At 34.1% G+C, this 15,401-nt stretch overlaps 3 protein-coding genes across 4 annotated transcripts; 1 reads left to right on the top strand and 2 right to left on the bottom strand.

Moving 5' to 3' along the window:
- The first annotated feature begins 455 nt into the window (after positions 1-455).
- Positions 456-8,235, top strand: LOC143464695 (uncharacterized). 2 transcript variants are annotated; one of them, XM_076962625.1, is made up of 12 exons: positions 456-683; positions 4,074-4,138; positions 4,213-4,314; positions 4,547-4,667; positions 4,752-4,811; positions 5,270-5,354; positions 5,421-5,574; positions 5,809-5,932; positions 6,092-6,207; positions 6,363-6,491; positions 6,686-6,836; positions 7,643-8,235. In XM_076962625.1, exons 1-12 carry the CDS (start codon positions 533-535, stop codon positions 7,744-7,746), a joined length of 1,362 nt encoding a protein of 453 aa, XP_076818740.1. In that variant the 5' UTR covers positions 456-532; the 3' UTR covers positions 7,747-8,235. The 2 variants fall into 2 exon arrangements, with proteins under 2 accessions (XP_076818740.1, XP_076818741.1); XM_076962626.1 differs by lacking the exon at positions 4,752-4,811.
- Positions 8,236-9,369: 1,134 nt separating this feature from the next.
- LOC143464697 (uncharacterized) lies at positions 9,370-11,627 on the bottom strand. The gene is made up of 5 exons (XM_076962627.1): positions 11,448-11,627; positions 11,156-11,359; positions 10,977-11,074; positions 10,527-10,898; positions 9,370-10,316 (listed from the first exon to the last, which is right to left on the bottom strand). The coding sequence occupies exons 1-5, from the start codon at positions 11,624-11,626 to the stop codon at positions 10,117-10,119; spliced, it is 1,053 nt and encodes a 350-aa protein (XP_076818742.1). The 5' UTR covers position 11,627; the 3' UTR covers positions 9,370-10,116.
- Positions 11,628-11,655: 28 nt separating this feature from the next.
- LOC143464698 (mitochondrial pyruvate carrier 1-like) lies at positions 11,656-15,039 on the bottom strand. Its single transcript, XM_076962628.1, has 2 exons — positions 14,902-15,039; positions 11,656-14,361 (listed from the first exon to the last, which is right to left on the bottom strand). The coding sequence occupies exon 2, from the start codon at positions 12,557-12,559 to the stop codon at positions 12,215-12,217; it is 345 nt and encodes a 114-aa protein (XP_076818743.1). The 5' UTR covers positions 12,560-14,361; positions 14,902-15,039; the 3' UTR covers positions 11,656-12,214.
- Positions 15,040-15,401: the final 362 nt, after the last annotated feature.

Here is a 15,401-nt window from a genome sequence, read left to right as displayed (position 1 = left end):
CTAGTAAACAGTTCTTAATTCGGGCAAGGCAATGTATAAAAAATCAAAATACTAAATAAAAAATGCTTAACAGTTGGAATTTGCACAAAGGCTAGCAAATAGATAGCTCAGTAACTAGAGTTTGAGTGATGAGGAATCATCGCTGGGTCAAGTTGTGCAAAGACATTTTTTCATTCCGAGGGTAAAGATTATCATGCCATACCGCCAAAGTCCATACCATCATAGGCATCATTGCCAAAAAAATCCATGCAGTGCAAACGGCATAGGCAGGATCCATAGGCAAAATGATATATTGGTACTACTGTATTGGCAAATTATAAATTAATCTAAAAACTGACCATGCTGAACAAAATTGATCGTTGAAGGTTTCAATTGCAAAATTTAAGAGAAATGTGCTATTGAGTTGTTTAAATGAATTTGGGATATTTGTGTGGCTTTGACCCTCACAAAATTTCTAATTTGTTACCGTTTTAGCCAATCAGTGACCTATAATTTAAAGCATTTAATTGGCTGTAGAGTATCAGTTGTTGTCATGGCTCAAATGCTGAAACTAAATAAGAGTTCAACGGTAAAAGGCAAAGATAAGGAAGATGTAAGTTGGATTTTAGAGGGAATTGTTGGATACTTGCAGAGTCCAACCTGGACGGTTCCAGTAATGAATTTCATTGATGATAACTGTGGATGTAAGTTGAGCTTATGAGTATCTTTTCACGTAATTGTACAAATAACAGACATCAAATGTCTGATGTGAATGATTATCATATAATCTGAGTTAATGGCAAAACATTTAAACCACAATAGTTTTGACGTGAACTTTGTAATTAACAACTAAACGAGACCATTAAATGACTGTGAAATAACTGATGTCAATGAAATGCTACAGAATAGGTAACATAAGTTTTTTTTGAACACTTGTATTTAACAATTGAGGTTGTCGATCTATTTAATTTTTTTTAATTAAATGTGTTTTGGATATCGGATTGTAAAGCTTTCAATCAATTGATTCGTGTAAAAATTTCTTAACCCATTAAAAATATTGAAAAATTTTAACTTGTTTTCATTTCACAGCGCTTGACCTTGTACTCACTGGATTTGTTCGACATGACGTTACGATACGCAGGGTACATGCTTAGCAAAGCACATGATGTAAAATGTGCAACAGTTTGCTTGGTATTTTTTGAGCTGGTTATTTTTTTGCATTTCGAGCAAAGTTTAAAGTTCGGTTGTAGACTAGAAGTAAATACAAACTGAATTACTATACGAATGTGGTTGATTTTCCAAAATGCGCCTGAGTGAAAATACTTAAATTTAATTGCTAAAAAGAGCAGGACCATGAATGGCAAAATAACCACGTTTTTTCTGTGTTGAAGGGGGAAAGCACGCGTGACAATCAATTTTCATTGATAAGCTAAAGCATGAGCGACACTTTTGTTTAAAGAGCAGTTACCCAGCTCTGCCAGTGACCATGTATTGTAACATTATACTGAGCAAGTCAAGTATGTAGGATTGAAATGGCTACAGAATTATAACTGAAGAAGTTCATATACTACGGCTCATTTAAATATATTGTTTTCAATCCAACCCGATTGCCTTTTAAAAAAGAATTAAAATGGGTCAATAATTTCAACTATTAGCCTTAGCTGTTGGTGGCTGAAACTAGGAAGACGTTTATTTTAAAGCTCAATTATTACTTTCCTAGGCTTATACAGCTGCTGTATAGACTAAGCAAGGGACAAGTACCGCAAGTACAGTACAAGGGCTCAACCCTGGCAACTAATGGATGGTTAAAAAACTCTATCTTGGGAACCAAACTTCTTTTTGTGTGGCCAAGGGAAGACACAATATTATAAATCTATTGTGCAATTCAATGGTATCCTCAAGTGTATTTCAGTTCTGCTGTATCTAGTAAGATGACATTTGATCTCAGTATTTTTTATGCTTAATTTCATCACAAACAGTTGCAAAATAATCGAGTGCATGATGAAGACGCATTGTAGAAGATTGCAAAGAAATCAAAAGAACCAGATCATCTTGAAACAACAGGAGACTGATACCATTGTTACCAACCATGTCACACTCTTACTAAGGCTTTGCAGTGTGCTTGTCCACACAGTTCATTTAGGCTACGAATAGAAGGTGTGACAGTAGACACAAGCAATATAACATGAAAACATGTGATTTGATTTACTTATAAAAACTGATTTTGAAATAGTAATATTATAATTATCAACAGACAGGAATGATCAGCTGACCAATCTACTTCCAAGTAATTTACCTTTAATGGAGACGTTTTCTTTATGCAGAATGCATTTTTGAAATAAAAACATAAAGGCAAAAAGCTGATTGGAATAGCTAGAAATATTGACCAGCTTTAAAAAGCAAAACAGGATCTTTCACGCAGTATTCAATTTTAGCTCAATGCATTACGATTACAGAGTGCTGAATACACAAGTAATGGTGACACCTCTGAATTTCTATCAGATATGTAAAAGAGAGTATTGCATGATTTCATTTCATTTTTTTATTTCATAGTGGGATATGTACTAGTACGTGGTTCTATATATGATGCAAACTTTATCTTACATGTAAGTGTAAGCTTAACTCAGTGGTTTTCAACCTTTCATGGTTCGTGGGTAACACTTTTTACTTCACTACTGCGTCTACAGTAGCCTTCGCGCTGCTAATTTTGCACAGCAAGCACGAAAGCGTGAGAAACTTTTGTCACACTTCCCCTTGTTTTATCCGACCATAACTCTATAGCTCACTATTATTGAACTCACTACTAGTGAGACATCTGCTGGCAGACCCCGGAGAATGCCCTCTGGTTACCCTGGCTTAACCATTTATATTGCCGGATAACTAATTCATAGAACACTGCAAAAAAATAAAAAGCTGCACAAAAAAAATTAGAAATTGCACCAAGTACAGTGCTTTCTCGAACCAACTCAATTATTTGGTCGCTTGATTAAGTGGCTTTATGATATAAAAATACAGTACGTGAAGCCTTTTGCAGCTATAGCTATATATGTACAGCGTATTAAAGAACAAAAGATGACGCTATATTTTAATTCTTTTACACGTATCATATATAATTTAATATATATACATAATTACACATGTATATACAGTGTTTCTGGCATAGCCTATTCTCATTAATGTTGCTATATTTGCGGTTCATTATTAAACAATAAATCCTATACTGTACCGCAAAATTTTAAGATGATTTCATATTTGAAAGGCAAGCTCATGAAACATTTAAAAGAATTGTTTTATCTCTAAAATATAAGAATTCAATTATCCGTTTTTTCTCTTACTTGCTCAAATTATCTGCTCTAAACATTGTCTCAACTAGACCGGATACTTGAGGAAGCACGGTTGTTGTGTTTTGCTGCATATAGGCGCTTAAAGAAATTAATAATGTATGTCTTTACGTTGATCAGTTGAATTGATGCTCTTCATTTTGTATTCATCTCCTTACCAAAAAGTAGGTCAGAGCATGGCAAGTACTAATTAGAAGTTTTGATGCCTACTAGTTTATTTTAAAGGCTTTTTCAGTATGAAATTATAACATATAATTCTTTGTTAAAGTCAGTAAAAGTATGAATAGTATTGGTCTGATGATTGAGACATTTTACAAAACTAAATGATGTTGAAAGTTTTTTAAAGTAAAAGAAACATTTGATCCAGTTTGATATTATCTTTCAACATGGCATGTAATGGTGTAAAAAAATGTTTATACATTTAAAGTATTGTTTTTATTCTGCTGTAAACCTAAATGTGTTCCACATCACAAAAGGATTTGGAGAATGACGTTTTTGAATATGTGCTAGCTGTTGCAATTGTTTTTCCAATATTTTTCGTAAACATATTCAAATGAATGAATTTATGAAAATTGTCTACAAATTGAGCTGGTCTATTACATAAGCCTGCATTAAACTGTTGTTTGAGTGCACTAAGCAAAATATACATGACACTAAAGTTTAAGCACAAATATGCTCTTTACTAACTATCTTTACTTGTACATCATTGATATTGTTATCAATCTTCTCATGAAACATTATTATTTTATTAAGGTTTTGATAATGAAGAAGAGAATAAATTTGAGTACACAAATATACACATCAACTATAAAAACCTGGTGAGTTTGATATTTTATAAATATGAATTTCAATAAACGCAAGTAATATATACATTTTCAAATTGTGTGTGTAGGTTGAAGGCTTATTGAAGCAATATGCCTACGAACTAAACATTTCTGAAAAGTTATTCGCAGACGCTTGTGAGAAACAAAAAGGCAATGTGAAACGAATTCAGGTAACTGCATATTATGCGCTTATTAAAATAGCTACAACTACTCATATACACCAGTAGTCTATGGATTTGGATATATTCAATATTTATAGCAATAAACCACAATCCTGTTACTGAAAACATATCTAAATACATACACATACCAGTTAATCTTGTAAACAACTCTTTTTGATACTATGAAATATTCTTGAAATCAGTATATACACGGTGTTTTTGATTTTTCATTTTATCCTAGGGTATGTATGAATATATTTGGGCTGCACATGACTTCCTTCTCTTTAAACGACTTATGGCCAAGCATAATCTGGAACTGGAGATGCAAGCAATAAGCTTTATACAAGCACAACAGGAATTGGGTAATTCCTGATTTCATGAAAAACATATAATGTAGGCTGTGAAATCTTGACCATTAAACTTATTTTGCATGGAAACACTTCCAGAGGATGAAAATCCACCATTTAACCCACAATACAAGCGATTTGACAGCTACCCAGAAAAAAGTAAACACTTAGTCCCATCTAGTGTTTTGATTTATGACAAAATATGGTTGACTTAATTGGTTGGAAACAAGCAGTTCTACTAATATACCCAGGGTTGCCATCGGTCTCAACTCAAAAATAAGCACGACTAGGAAACGAAAGACGAATATCACCTTAAAAAATGCACAACAGGAGAAAGCAACCAATGTTCCTAACAAAAAAACAAAAAAAAACGAGACACTATCTGCATGTTTTTAAATTTTGTATCTCTTTGGTACAAAATGGTATACTAAAGGTGTCAAAATGCCCAAAATACGAACCTCTACCCTAAAAATAAGACGAAAATAAGGACGCAAGTGAAAATAAGGACATTTCTTAGAAAAAAGGAAAAAAACATTTTCTAAGACAAGGACCTTCAAAATAAGGACAAATCTTAGAAATAAGGACGGTATGGCAACCCTGAATATACCTTTTTTCAGAGGCAGTTGACATTGAAAGTAAAAAGAATGAAAATCCCAGCACTTCTTCGTTTGGAAAGTCTGACATCCTCTCTGAAATACTGAGGTATTTTAAATTTTTGCCACATTGGTGCTTGAAAGTGAAGCAGTTAAACAGAAATGTGCTTCTCAGTGAGTCACAGGAAGAGCACGCAGAGTTATTAAGAAGGGAAAATGAGCTCCAAGAAAAAGAAGCTAGAGATTTAAGAAAGGCAATCGAGTTTTCCAGATTCGAAATGGATCGTCTCAATGCTCAAGCAGAGGAAGAAAAAAGAATGTTGGAAGAGGTAAAAGTTGCTTCTGTCTCAGATCAATGGAGCATAACAAAAATTGATACATATTTCCAACTTTGTAGCAATACTCACTTGGCTTGAGTAATGGTAAATCCAAATAATAAAAATTAGTTTAGGTTGTCAAAGATACCATATAAAGTTAAACACATTTCTCCAGACGTTTACTTTTTGGATTAAGTTAAACCATAACATTGAAATTTACTGTAGTTTTCTTCTTTACTGTTTCAGGCCATTCGGTTGTCACTTTTAAACTCTGGACAATCAGCAAATAGCAGCCAAATTCAAACTAAATCAAAGCAAACCACTTCAGAAAACCTAGCTGAGACTGTGGAAACAGTTTCTGCACCACAAGGTGATCATAATTACACTGGCCTTTGTTAGTCATAATTGATTGTTAATCACAATCCGATTGTTTGTCACAATCATAAGTCATTGTAACTCATAAATGCATTCTTCTTATCTAGTATTTGTTTAATCTATGGAAAATTGTTCAAAGTTTCCATCTTTGCAGTTGCTTCTAAGGAATCCCAATCAAATACAACAAGAAGTAAAACTGCCAGCAAAAAACAGCACTCATCTAAATCGAAGATGCAACATTCCCCAGCTGAGCTACCTCCACTTAGACAGGTTAATTGAATAATCATTAATTAATGAAGTTTTGGTTGAATGTCTAAATTAAAATGAAAGAAATTATTTTGAGTAGTTGTCAGTTAATCATGTAAGTTTTGGTCTAAGAAGAAATAAAACCTTAAGCAAAATGATTAGTGATTTGTTTTTTACAGAAAAGTAATGCTGAAGCTGCGTTGGACTGGATCGAGAGTGCAAAGAGGGAAGTTCAATCCGAGTCTCAGCAAATTTCGGTACCTATAACTCATTCTAACACTGAAAAGGAAAGAAAGCTTTTGTCAAAGGTACTCAGCTATTATGTGATCAATTCTTCATTATAAATCTGCAATGACATTCTGTTATGAGGAACCTTTAAAAAAAGCAAAATTATTTGTGTTTTCTTCGAATTATTATTGGTGTAGTCAATAGTGGTAATATCCATGAGTAAAGATGAAATTTCCGAAGAGATTATTTTTTAAATTGCTTTGAATTTACACAGCCAGGCGATATTGATCCAGCTGAACTGGCAAAACGTAAGGAGTACTTAAAAGCACAACGCGAAAAACTCCTTGAACTAAAGAAAAAGAAAAGGTCTGCTGAACTTGAAAAATACCAAAATGGTGCAGGCCAGGGAAATAAATATATGGAAGGTAAGCCAGAAAAACGAGCACTTTTAACTTTAAACTACCTGATATTACAGTACAGGTTTTCATTGTACTGTACCAGAATAATATTTAGACCATTGCTTTAAAATATTGCAACGTGGGGCAACTTTGGTGTAGTAACCTTAATCTCAGCACAGGCAAACACCATCCATATCATGGCACACTTGATGGTAGTATTACCATCAAGCATTACCAGATAACACAGAAATATGTTATTTTTTTACTTTAAAAAGAATAGTATCACAGGACAAAAATTGTAGGCTACTTTATATTCATTAATTTAATAATTTCATTCAGTAAGCTTTTATTAATATTTATATTTGAACAGAGTACTTTGTGATAAATGATTTTCAAAAATAGATTTCTTGTTTCTAACGGCTCACAGAATAATATTTAGTAATGAGCCAAAAATTAGTTAGGCAAAGTTCCAATTTCTGATTAGATTATGAAAATTATTCCAGGGTTACGTACTAACTACAAAACATCGTAACAAAATTAAACAGAATTGATCCATCATAAAACTGATGACATCCATAAAACTTCTAAATATAGAAACCACACCAATGTTGCCCTACCAGAGTGTTTAAAACCTGGCAAACCAACCAATAATGTAATGATGTCACCAGGATTTTTAAGGGCTAAAAACCATGTTATTTAGAATTATGGACAAAGTCACCCCATTTTACTGTAAATTTAAACCAATGGCACATTGATGCAAATATTAAGTTATACGGCCATTTGGAACATAGATAAATATTAAAACTTACTACAAATTTGATTTTCTGTAACAGGTCAAAAGCCTTCAAGTGCAAACAAGATAGACAACAAAATGTTAAGTTCTCGACGAGCAGTAGCAGAAAAAATCAAACGAGAAGTAGCTCATAAGCAGAGCTAATTTCTAAAAATAGACAACAGTCTGGGCCAAATCCATTGTTTCGCATATTGTGCAATGGGTATGGCTGCGGAATCATACTATTCCTTTGATTTTATTATATTTATCTGGTGTGAGTGTTCTATTTTTGATACATTGTTAAATGGTGCTATGTTATGCTACCCTGAAATGTTTTAACATTCACAATTGATATACTTTATTGGGCCCCAATTACACTAATTGCTGCACATTACACAACAGGTTACTTTTTCTTTATAATTGTTGCCAATGATGGGACACTTTGCTTGTGATAAACATATTCCAGCTTATTGCTGTTGCTCTTGTTAACTATCTTTTCACTGTAAATTTTGGAAATGTATTAATGCAGTATTGCGAATAGTAGTCTTATGTTGCAATTTTATTTTTATTTCATATGAGTGCGATTTTTCATGCCAATTTCCCATATTGGTGTTGCATAAGAAAAACAACATGCAATACAATTTTTAACTGGTGGCTTTGCTTTAAAGTTTATTGGTAGTGGTAGTATGAAAAAATCTGTCCATCTATTGCGAAGGTATTTGCATAAATCTGCAATTATTGCAGATCGCTTTTACATATTTTCAAGCCAAAAGACTGGAACCAGTTACTGAATTGAAACGTCACCACCAGCGCCACTCAAGTCTTCAGCTCCGGATTAAGAAGAGTTTTTCTTTCAGCACTACCATCTATTGGTCAGCATTGGCCTTTTTTTCAGTACATCACCGTTGATGTTCCAGAGATAATTCCATCTTGCAACTAGCAGTATTATCATCATATCTTCCAAAGATTATTTATCATTGGTGTGCATTCTTGCTGTACAAACTTGGGTTAACCAACCACGCCCTTCTTTAGTGCTGTGGCCACCAGAAACAGGATTCTTGCCCGGGATGTTTTTTTTTCCCATCCACTGATGTACAGCATTGAAGCAATTTTCAATCATTGGTTGCTAGAACACACCACCTGCTCGTCTACTTCATTTTTCGCTTTTTTAATTTATGTTTTCTTGTTTTAACTAAGTATGGGTTTAGTGGCTGTGCTAGTTGTTACCAGCAATTATTAACGTTATTTTTCTTAAGCACGTTTTAAGCCTTTTTGGCTTTGTCACTTTTTCCTGTTCATTGGCGCGTGTTAGTAACAACTAGCTTGATTTTTCATCCTCACCGCGCTTTTGAGGAAAATTAAATGAATGAATGACATTCGAATTATCAACATAGAAAAGAAATATATGCCAAGTAGGTTGGAATTGGTAATGTTTTGATCATCACTTCTAAATAAAAATTTTCTTTGTTTTATTTAAAAAATTTGGTTCAATCTGCATTGTAGGACTAGCTATTGCGCCATTAATCCACTGTGGTCTCATAGACTATTATCAGTTCACACCATTATGCAATGAAGATTCGGTTGTAGTAGTAGCTACCTAGACTTTTCAACATTTTAAATGCATGTTTACTTGGTGAAATATGTATCCAGGCAACTTTCTCATTATGGGGTCCATAATGATTTTCCCCCTTCCCCAAGTTCATGGAAACCTCCTTGCATTAATTTATTCATGACACAACCAAAATGAAGGATGACTTGTACTGACACTTGCCTCGCATTATCACAATATTTATCTTCTTTTTGCTGCATATCTTGAGTAAAAACACTTGCGAAAATTAAGTACATACGCAGAACAAAAATAAATTGCAGTCACATGATACGAAAATGAAACAATACGAATGTTGGGAGCAGTGTTGTGTAATACTGTTGAGCAACTGTTACGGTCGTTTTCAAGAAATTACGTATTGCGGATTCTTTGGTACATTTCAACCACATGAAATATTGTCAACAAACTAATGCCTATTTGTGAGCAATGTTCGTAAGATTGAAATTGGTACTACTTCTGCACTTGGCGTTTGCTCTATACTGAAACTGTGCAGTGTGCTATCAAAGAAAGAGCAGACCTGTACCCTACAGTGTGATGTAACATTACAATTGTCATTTTTAAGTAAACGAAAATAAATTGTGATTTAATTTATCGTTTAAGTAAAATTAGCACAGTAGAAAATATGCTGCAAAGCTTACTCAATTAATTATTTACTACAGTATTGTACATCAATTCAAAAACGAATTACGGGCAACACTAGTTGGCAGCACAATCCAACAGGCAAAAACCTGCCCACTCATATACTATTGCTATGTGGCAGCATGTATGTAAATTTTGCAATATCTTAAAAATATGAGGAGATACATTAACACCAGGCAGAACACTATGATTTCAGGCTGTCTAAACAGACACATTGCTTATATACTTGTCATACAAATTCGAACAAAAAAGGTAAAAATAGTTCATTGCGCAAAAAAAAAAAACGCCCTTTACAAAACACAACTCGCACAGTAAAATTGCTTCGTACGATCTCGTATGTCATCATAATCGCATCCAACACACATCGTGTGATACCATTGGTCACAATTATCACACTGGACCCAGTTTATAGTATCACGTTCGTCATTAGTTGATAGTTTGCAATCAGCAGAAGCACATTGTTCCATGCAATGTTGCAAGCTGTTGTGTTCTATGTTAAAAAAATTGTTTTCTGTATCTTTTTTACTATGATTAGCATCAACACCCGAATGTTTATCAGGTTGAATACAAAAATATAGTTTATTGGTGAATCTTGTTACACACAAAAGTATAACATACAAAAAGTGGCCAATTTTGTAATAACCAGTAAAACAAACAAAAACTATTTGTGTCTCAAAAAGAGTAACGATTGAAACCTTACCTGGTTGTTCATGGTTTCTGGTTGGCTTTGATGTTGATTTCTTCACAACAATGCTATTCTTGTGAGGAGATTTGATGGCATAACACTTCCTTTTTGCAATTGAAGATTTGCTTCTATCCTTTACTTTTCCACTCGAGCAAAGTTGGATTGCACTTAACTGTTTTTTATCTCTATGGTAAGATAGTCCTGGAGACAAGGAGGTGGATTGGCTGAGTTTCATGCATGCAGTGACCTGTGTTGGATTGTTTGTACACACAATTTGACAGTATTTTGATGAAGTGCAAGGCAGGTCAATTTCTCCAAACCCACTATCACTACCATCAAAAGATGAATAGCGTGGTTTAGGCAGCTTGCAAGGAGAGGCACGTGCATCTGCAACATTAAAAATTGACGCTAAAGACCTGGAAACTTACATCCCTAGTTAACATTTACCTGCACCGTAATATTTACCAATTGTTGTGTTGCAGTCATTCTCACTGCTTTCAGGGCAGTCATCTTCCACCTTCACAGGTGAAAATTTTGTAATATGGGTGCTTTGGATTCTGAAACTTTAATAAAGTTGACATTACTTTATAGTCAAATTACTAGAGCATTCATTTCAGAAAAAGTTGTGTGTGAGCATTACTTACCGTAATGGAGTATTTATTGGGTCAACTCTGTGACCTGGTAAAGGCTTGAGCTCACATTTGCAACCAAAAGCTACAATATCACCATTGTTAAGAACAACTGCACTGTTTGGTGCAAGCTTTATATTGTTTTTGTATGTTCCATTTGTACTTCCAAGATCCTCAATAATAAGTTGTTTAGCTTTTATTTCTAAACGAGCATGTTTTCTATATAACAAACAAGAATTACTTTTGATACAGCAACAAAATCTGCTAATACGTTCACCTTTTTTGCCATGTGCAACTAGTTCCTAACCTTGAAAGAAAATACGGCAATCGAGGAGAATCAATTTTGAAGTCACAAGTTGAGTGTCTTCCCAAAGTCGCACTTTTTCTGGAATCAAATCTCATAGAAAATACAAGTAAGCGCCAACTAAATTTGTCTTCCACGTCAATTAATTCTTTGGATGGCATTTGTATCAAATCAAATGCCATCTTCAGTTCTACTTCAGCAATTTGTTACATCTGAAAATAATTGTAACAATGATCATCCACCAGTAAAATTTTTACCGGACTTCAATTTAACGAGCATATAATAAGCACAAACAAAATTTATGATGAAATGTGCTCAACCGACTTCTTAACATTTAAAGATTACAGATATATACCAAGGTCAATCAATGTTATGGTTAAATAACACAACCCCAACTTTTATTGTTCAAATTTTAGCATCAGCAATAAAAAACTCGTGCAAGTTCATCATATAATCTATGCAGTGTTTCATATTACTGTAAACAATTCAAGAAGAGTAAAGGTAAGAATCAAAATAGGAAGAGCTTGAGTCAACTTGTTTATCAAGATCAATATACCACCAAATTCTAATTAAAAAACATATTGAAAACCTTAAAACAAGACGAAAATATGTGTACCAACGAACATGTTTCATAGTTTATGTTCACAGCAGTTCAGAATGTAGCACAGCCTAGATACGCCAATGCATTAAACTTTTATAATATGTAAATATAAAGACACATAGACAGAAAAATCTGTGATAAGCAAAATAACGCATTGAAGCAACGCATTTTATTTTTCTGTAATGCTACCTTGGGATGGAGAAGTAACTTTTGTTGCATAAAAATATCGTCCTAGCTGAATAAGTTGACACGTCTCATTAGTTATATGGCAAGCAAAAAGTAGATAATTTCTCGGAATAACCATCCACGCAAATCTCATAAACAATGCAGAATAAACACATAATGCAGCCGTCATTTTCGGACTAATGATATCAGGTGACTTTTTCATATCGGCCATCGCTGCTATTGGAATTCCCCAGTTGGCAACAGGTCCCCAAAAGTGGGTACTCATAAGATATTGTCGAAACTCCTTTGTCTTCAGATGGTTCAGAAATTTTCTAACATGTTGAGCCATATTCAATTATTTATATTATATTTATGAAAATTCTTATGATCTAATATCCCTCTCTGCAAATTTCAAATTTGTCAGTTTGCTTTATCTCGAGTTTTGAAAGTCAGTTTTTTTACCACGAACATAAGTGATGAAAGTGGAAAAAGTAGGCTACCAATATTTTAGTTCATCATTGGAGAATTTTTATTCCACTATATTTGGCATTTCATCGCCTCTGGAAATTTGCATACACAATTCCTTTGTAGTTGAAAATACAAAAATATGTAAACTTTTACAAAAGTGTACCTGTATCTCGTAATAAAGAAACATTTGTCAAAAGGGCACCAACAATAGTAAAGCTCTGATATAAGCTGCAATTGGATAACTACACTAAAAATGGAAGTGAAATTCCTTAACTTATCATCTCAATAATCAAAAATGAGCTTAAATTTGCTAAAATATTAAATTTATCAGGCAGGCAGCATTAAGAGGTGTAGCTATCCAGTGCCCAGATAACGTTGCAAACTCAGTCAAGTTACAATAAACGACATGCAGTAGCTACCGATTTAAAAAAATTGTAGATAATTATTGTGAAATCTCTGTTGAGCTTTTTACTGTCCATTGTCCCTCTCCTATTTTTTAACAAGGCATCGGGCGTGACACTGATTTGACGAATGCTGATTACCTGCTTTACATGCATAACATCTTCGGGCTACATTTAGTACACTTTAAGATTTGAGCTATTTATTATTGAATATGATGCTTTTGGTGAAATTTGCCAGTTCTTTGAACAATTTTTGCTGTGAATTCCGATTGCTCACATGAATAACAAAAAAAAAATAAATAAATAAGATGCTTGCTGAAAGTTAGCTAGTCTGACTTCTGTTGGTTAAGCTCCTTAAACCATACTCACAAATGTAACATAAGAGATTTCAACAAGTTTTCTGTAGATGATAAAAAATTAAAAAGATAATATACTATTTATGAAGTTTTTGATATAGTTAAACATGTGTTATTCTACTACAAAATGGTTAACCACAGAAAAACGTGTTTAACGTTTGACACAAGTTTCCCATCTATTTCAAGTACCATATTGCAAGAAGAAGCATATGAATGAAGGCAAAACACATAGTGTGTATAAACTAGCAAGTATTTTGCGGCCATACAATCGCAACAGTTGCTGACAAAATTTTGCAGAGATAGTGGTTCCGTTTTGTTGGCCCAACTGCAAGGTATGACAGTTTTGACAAATCGTGTGTACAAGGGTACAAATTTTAGCGACACAGCATGAAACAAAACTTTTTGTTTATATGTTAGAAATTGGGGTAGGCATTTAGATGGGCCAAAATTTCCACTCTGGAATTTTAATTTCACCTAATAATAACCAATGACCTATTACCTCACAGCTTTGCAACTCATCTTTTTTCTGTCACCTAAGTTGCATTAGCACAAGCAGTAAGAGAATACTAACAACGTTAACAGGATACAAGTCCATACAAAAGTGGATAGTGAGTCTTGTGCCGAATAAAGTTTGAAAGTTACTTTCACGGTCACTGTAGAAAAAAATTGTCCCTTTGATTTCACTGTTTCAATATAAGTCGAAATTGCCCTATCTGCCTAGAGGCTCAACCTAAAAATACAGCAGTTTTTGACAAGAAATTGTATGTGCACAAACACAGATTGTGGCGTGATGGCATGTGTCGAAGTCTAGATTCTTTCCATAACTCGGCGTGCATGTTGATGAATCTCGTCCTTCCAGCTGCCACACTTTCCACTATGACCAAAAGCAGGAGTACTCAACCAGTCAATTGCGATGTACCAGTTTTCTGCGGACAGATCTCAAGTTGACCACAAAGCCATAAGAAAAATAAAGTTGTTTAGGTGTAATTGTCTGTTTTGTGACTTGGGGTGACTAGGCCTATATGCCTACCAGCAAATTATAGAGTAAACATTAATTTGTTATATTCGGTTGCTTACTTCATTCAGTACCATTGTTGTAATACAGTACTAGAGCACTAATTTCCCACTACTCCGGTGAACTTGCTGACTTGATTATATTTAAAATACTTATAAATTGAAACTTGGGGTATGCAAGTGCACAACCACATGATGCCTTTGTATGCTAGACCCCATCAGCTACTAAAATTGTGATGTCATCTGGTTGTGCACTTGTATACTGACCCGAAACCTGTATATCAGTATTCCATAATTTCTATATTGCAAGAAACTACTCCAGTACCTACGCTGAGTAGGCTATTTGCTGCTGGCCACCTAGCTTGGTATTTGTATACTTGAACTCGAATGCTTTTGAAACTAATTACGGTACTTGTACTCCACTAACTCCAGTAGTAAAATTAGTACCGTACTTGCATAGAGCTCTTGTTGTCCCGTCGTCCGACAAGCAATGGAGGTGTGGGCGTTGGCGTCGAGCCACATTGAAAACATGACCTACATACAAAAGCAGAGAGGACAAATAGTCAAACAAAAACTCGGTTTCAGCTGTTGATGAAACCATCATTCATTTTGTAGCAGATCGCAGATGTTGGCTAATCTTTTTGGTTCTCAACTTCTCAGTGTTTCAAAAGTAGTTTTAAGTTTTACGTGAGCACGTGTTAATGTTTCTCGTGACTTCACCAATTGCAGTCTGCTGTTTCTGACAAGCACCATAAAACCCAGATTTTAGTATAACTAAAGAAACGCGTTATCTATAAAACGGGTGTTCTAAAAAAGGGTTTTTCGTATTCTATGGTAGCACCCTACAATTCGTGAAGTCACATAATTACTGATTAGTGATTTAGAGAGGCAGGGTCGTATTACATTGTATTGTTTATTTTCTGTCATTCTATAGCGTTTTAACAACCAATGA

The sequence above is a fragment of the Clavelina lepadiformis genome, chromosome 7 (genome assembly GCF_947623445.1).
Source record: "Clavelina lepadiformis chromosome 7, kaClaLepa1.1, whole genome shotgun sequence".
NCBI classification, from domain to species: domain Eukaryota; kingdom Metazoa; phylum Chordata; class Ascidiacea; order Aplousobranchia; family Clavelinidae; genus Clavelina; species Clavelina lepadiformis.
The sequence above is the reverse complement of the archived record's forward strand: the minus strand, read 5'-3'. Positions and strand labels throughout refer to the sequence as shown.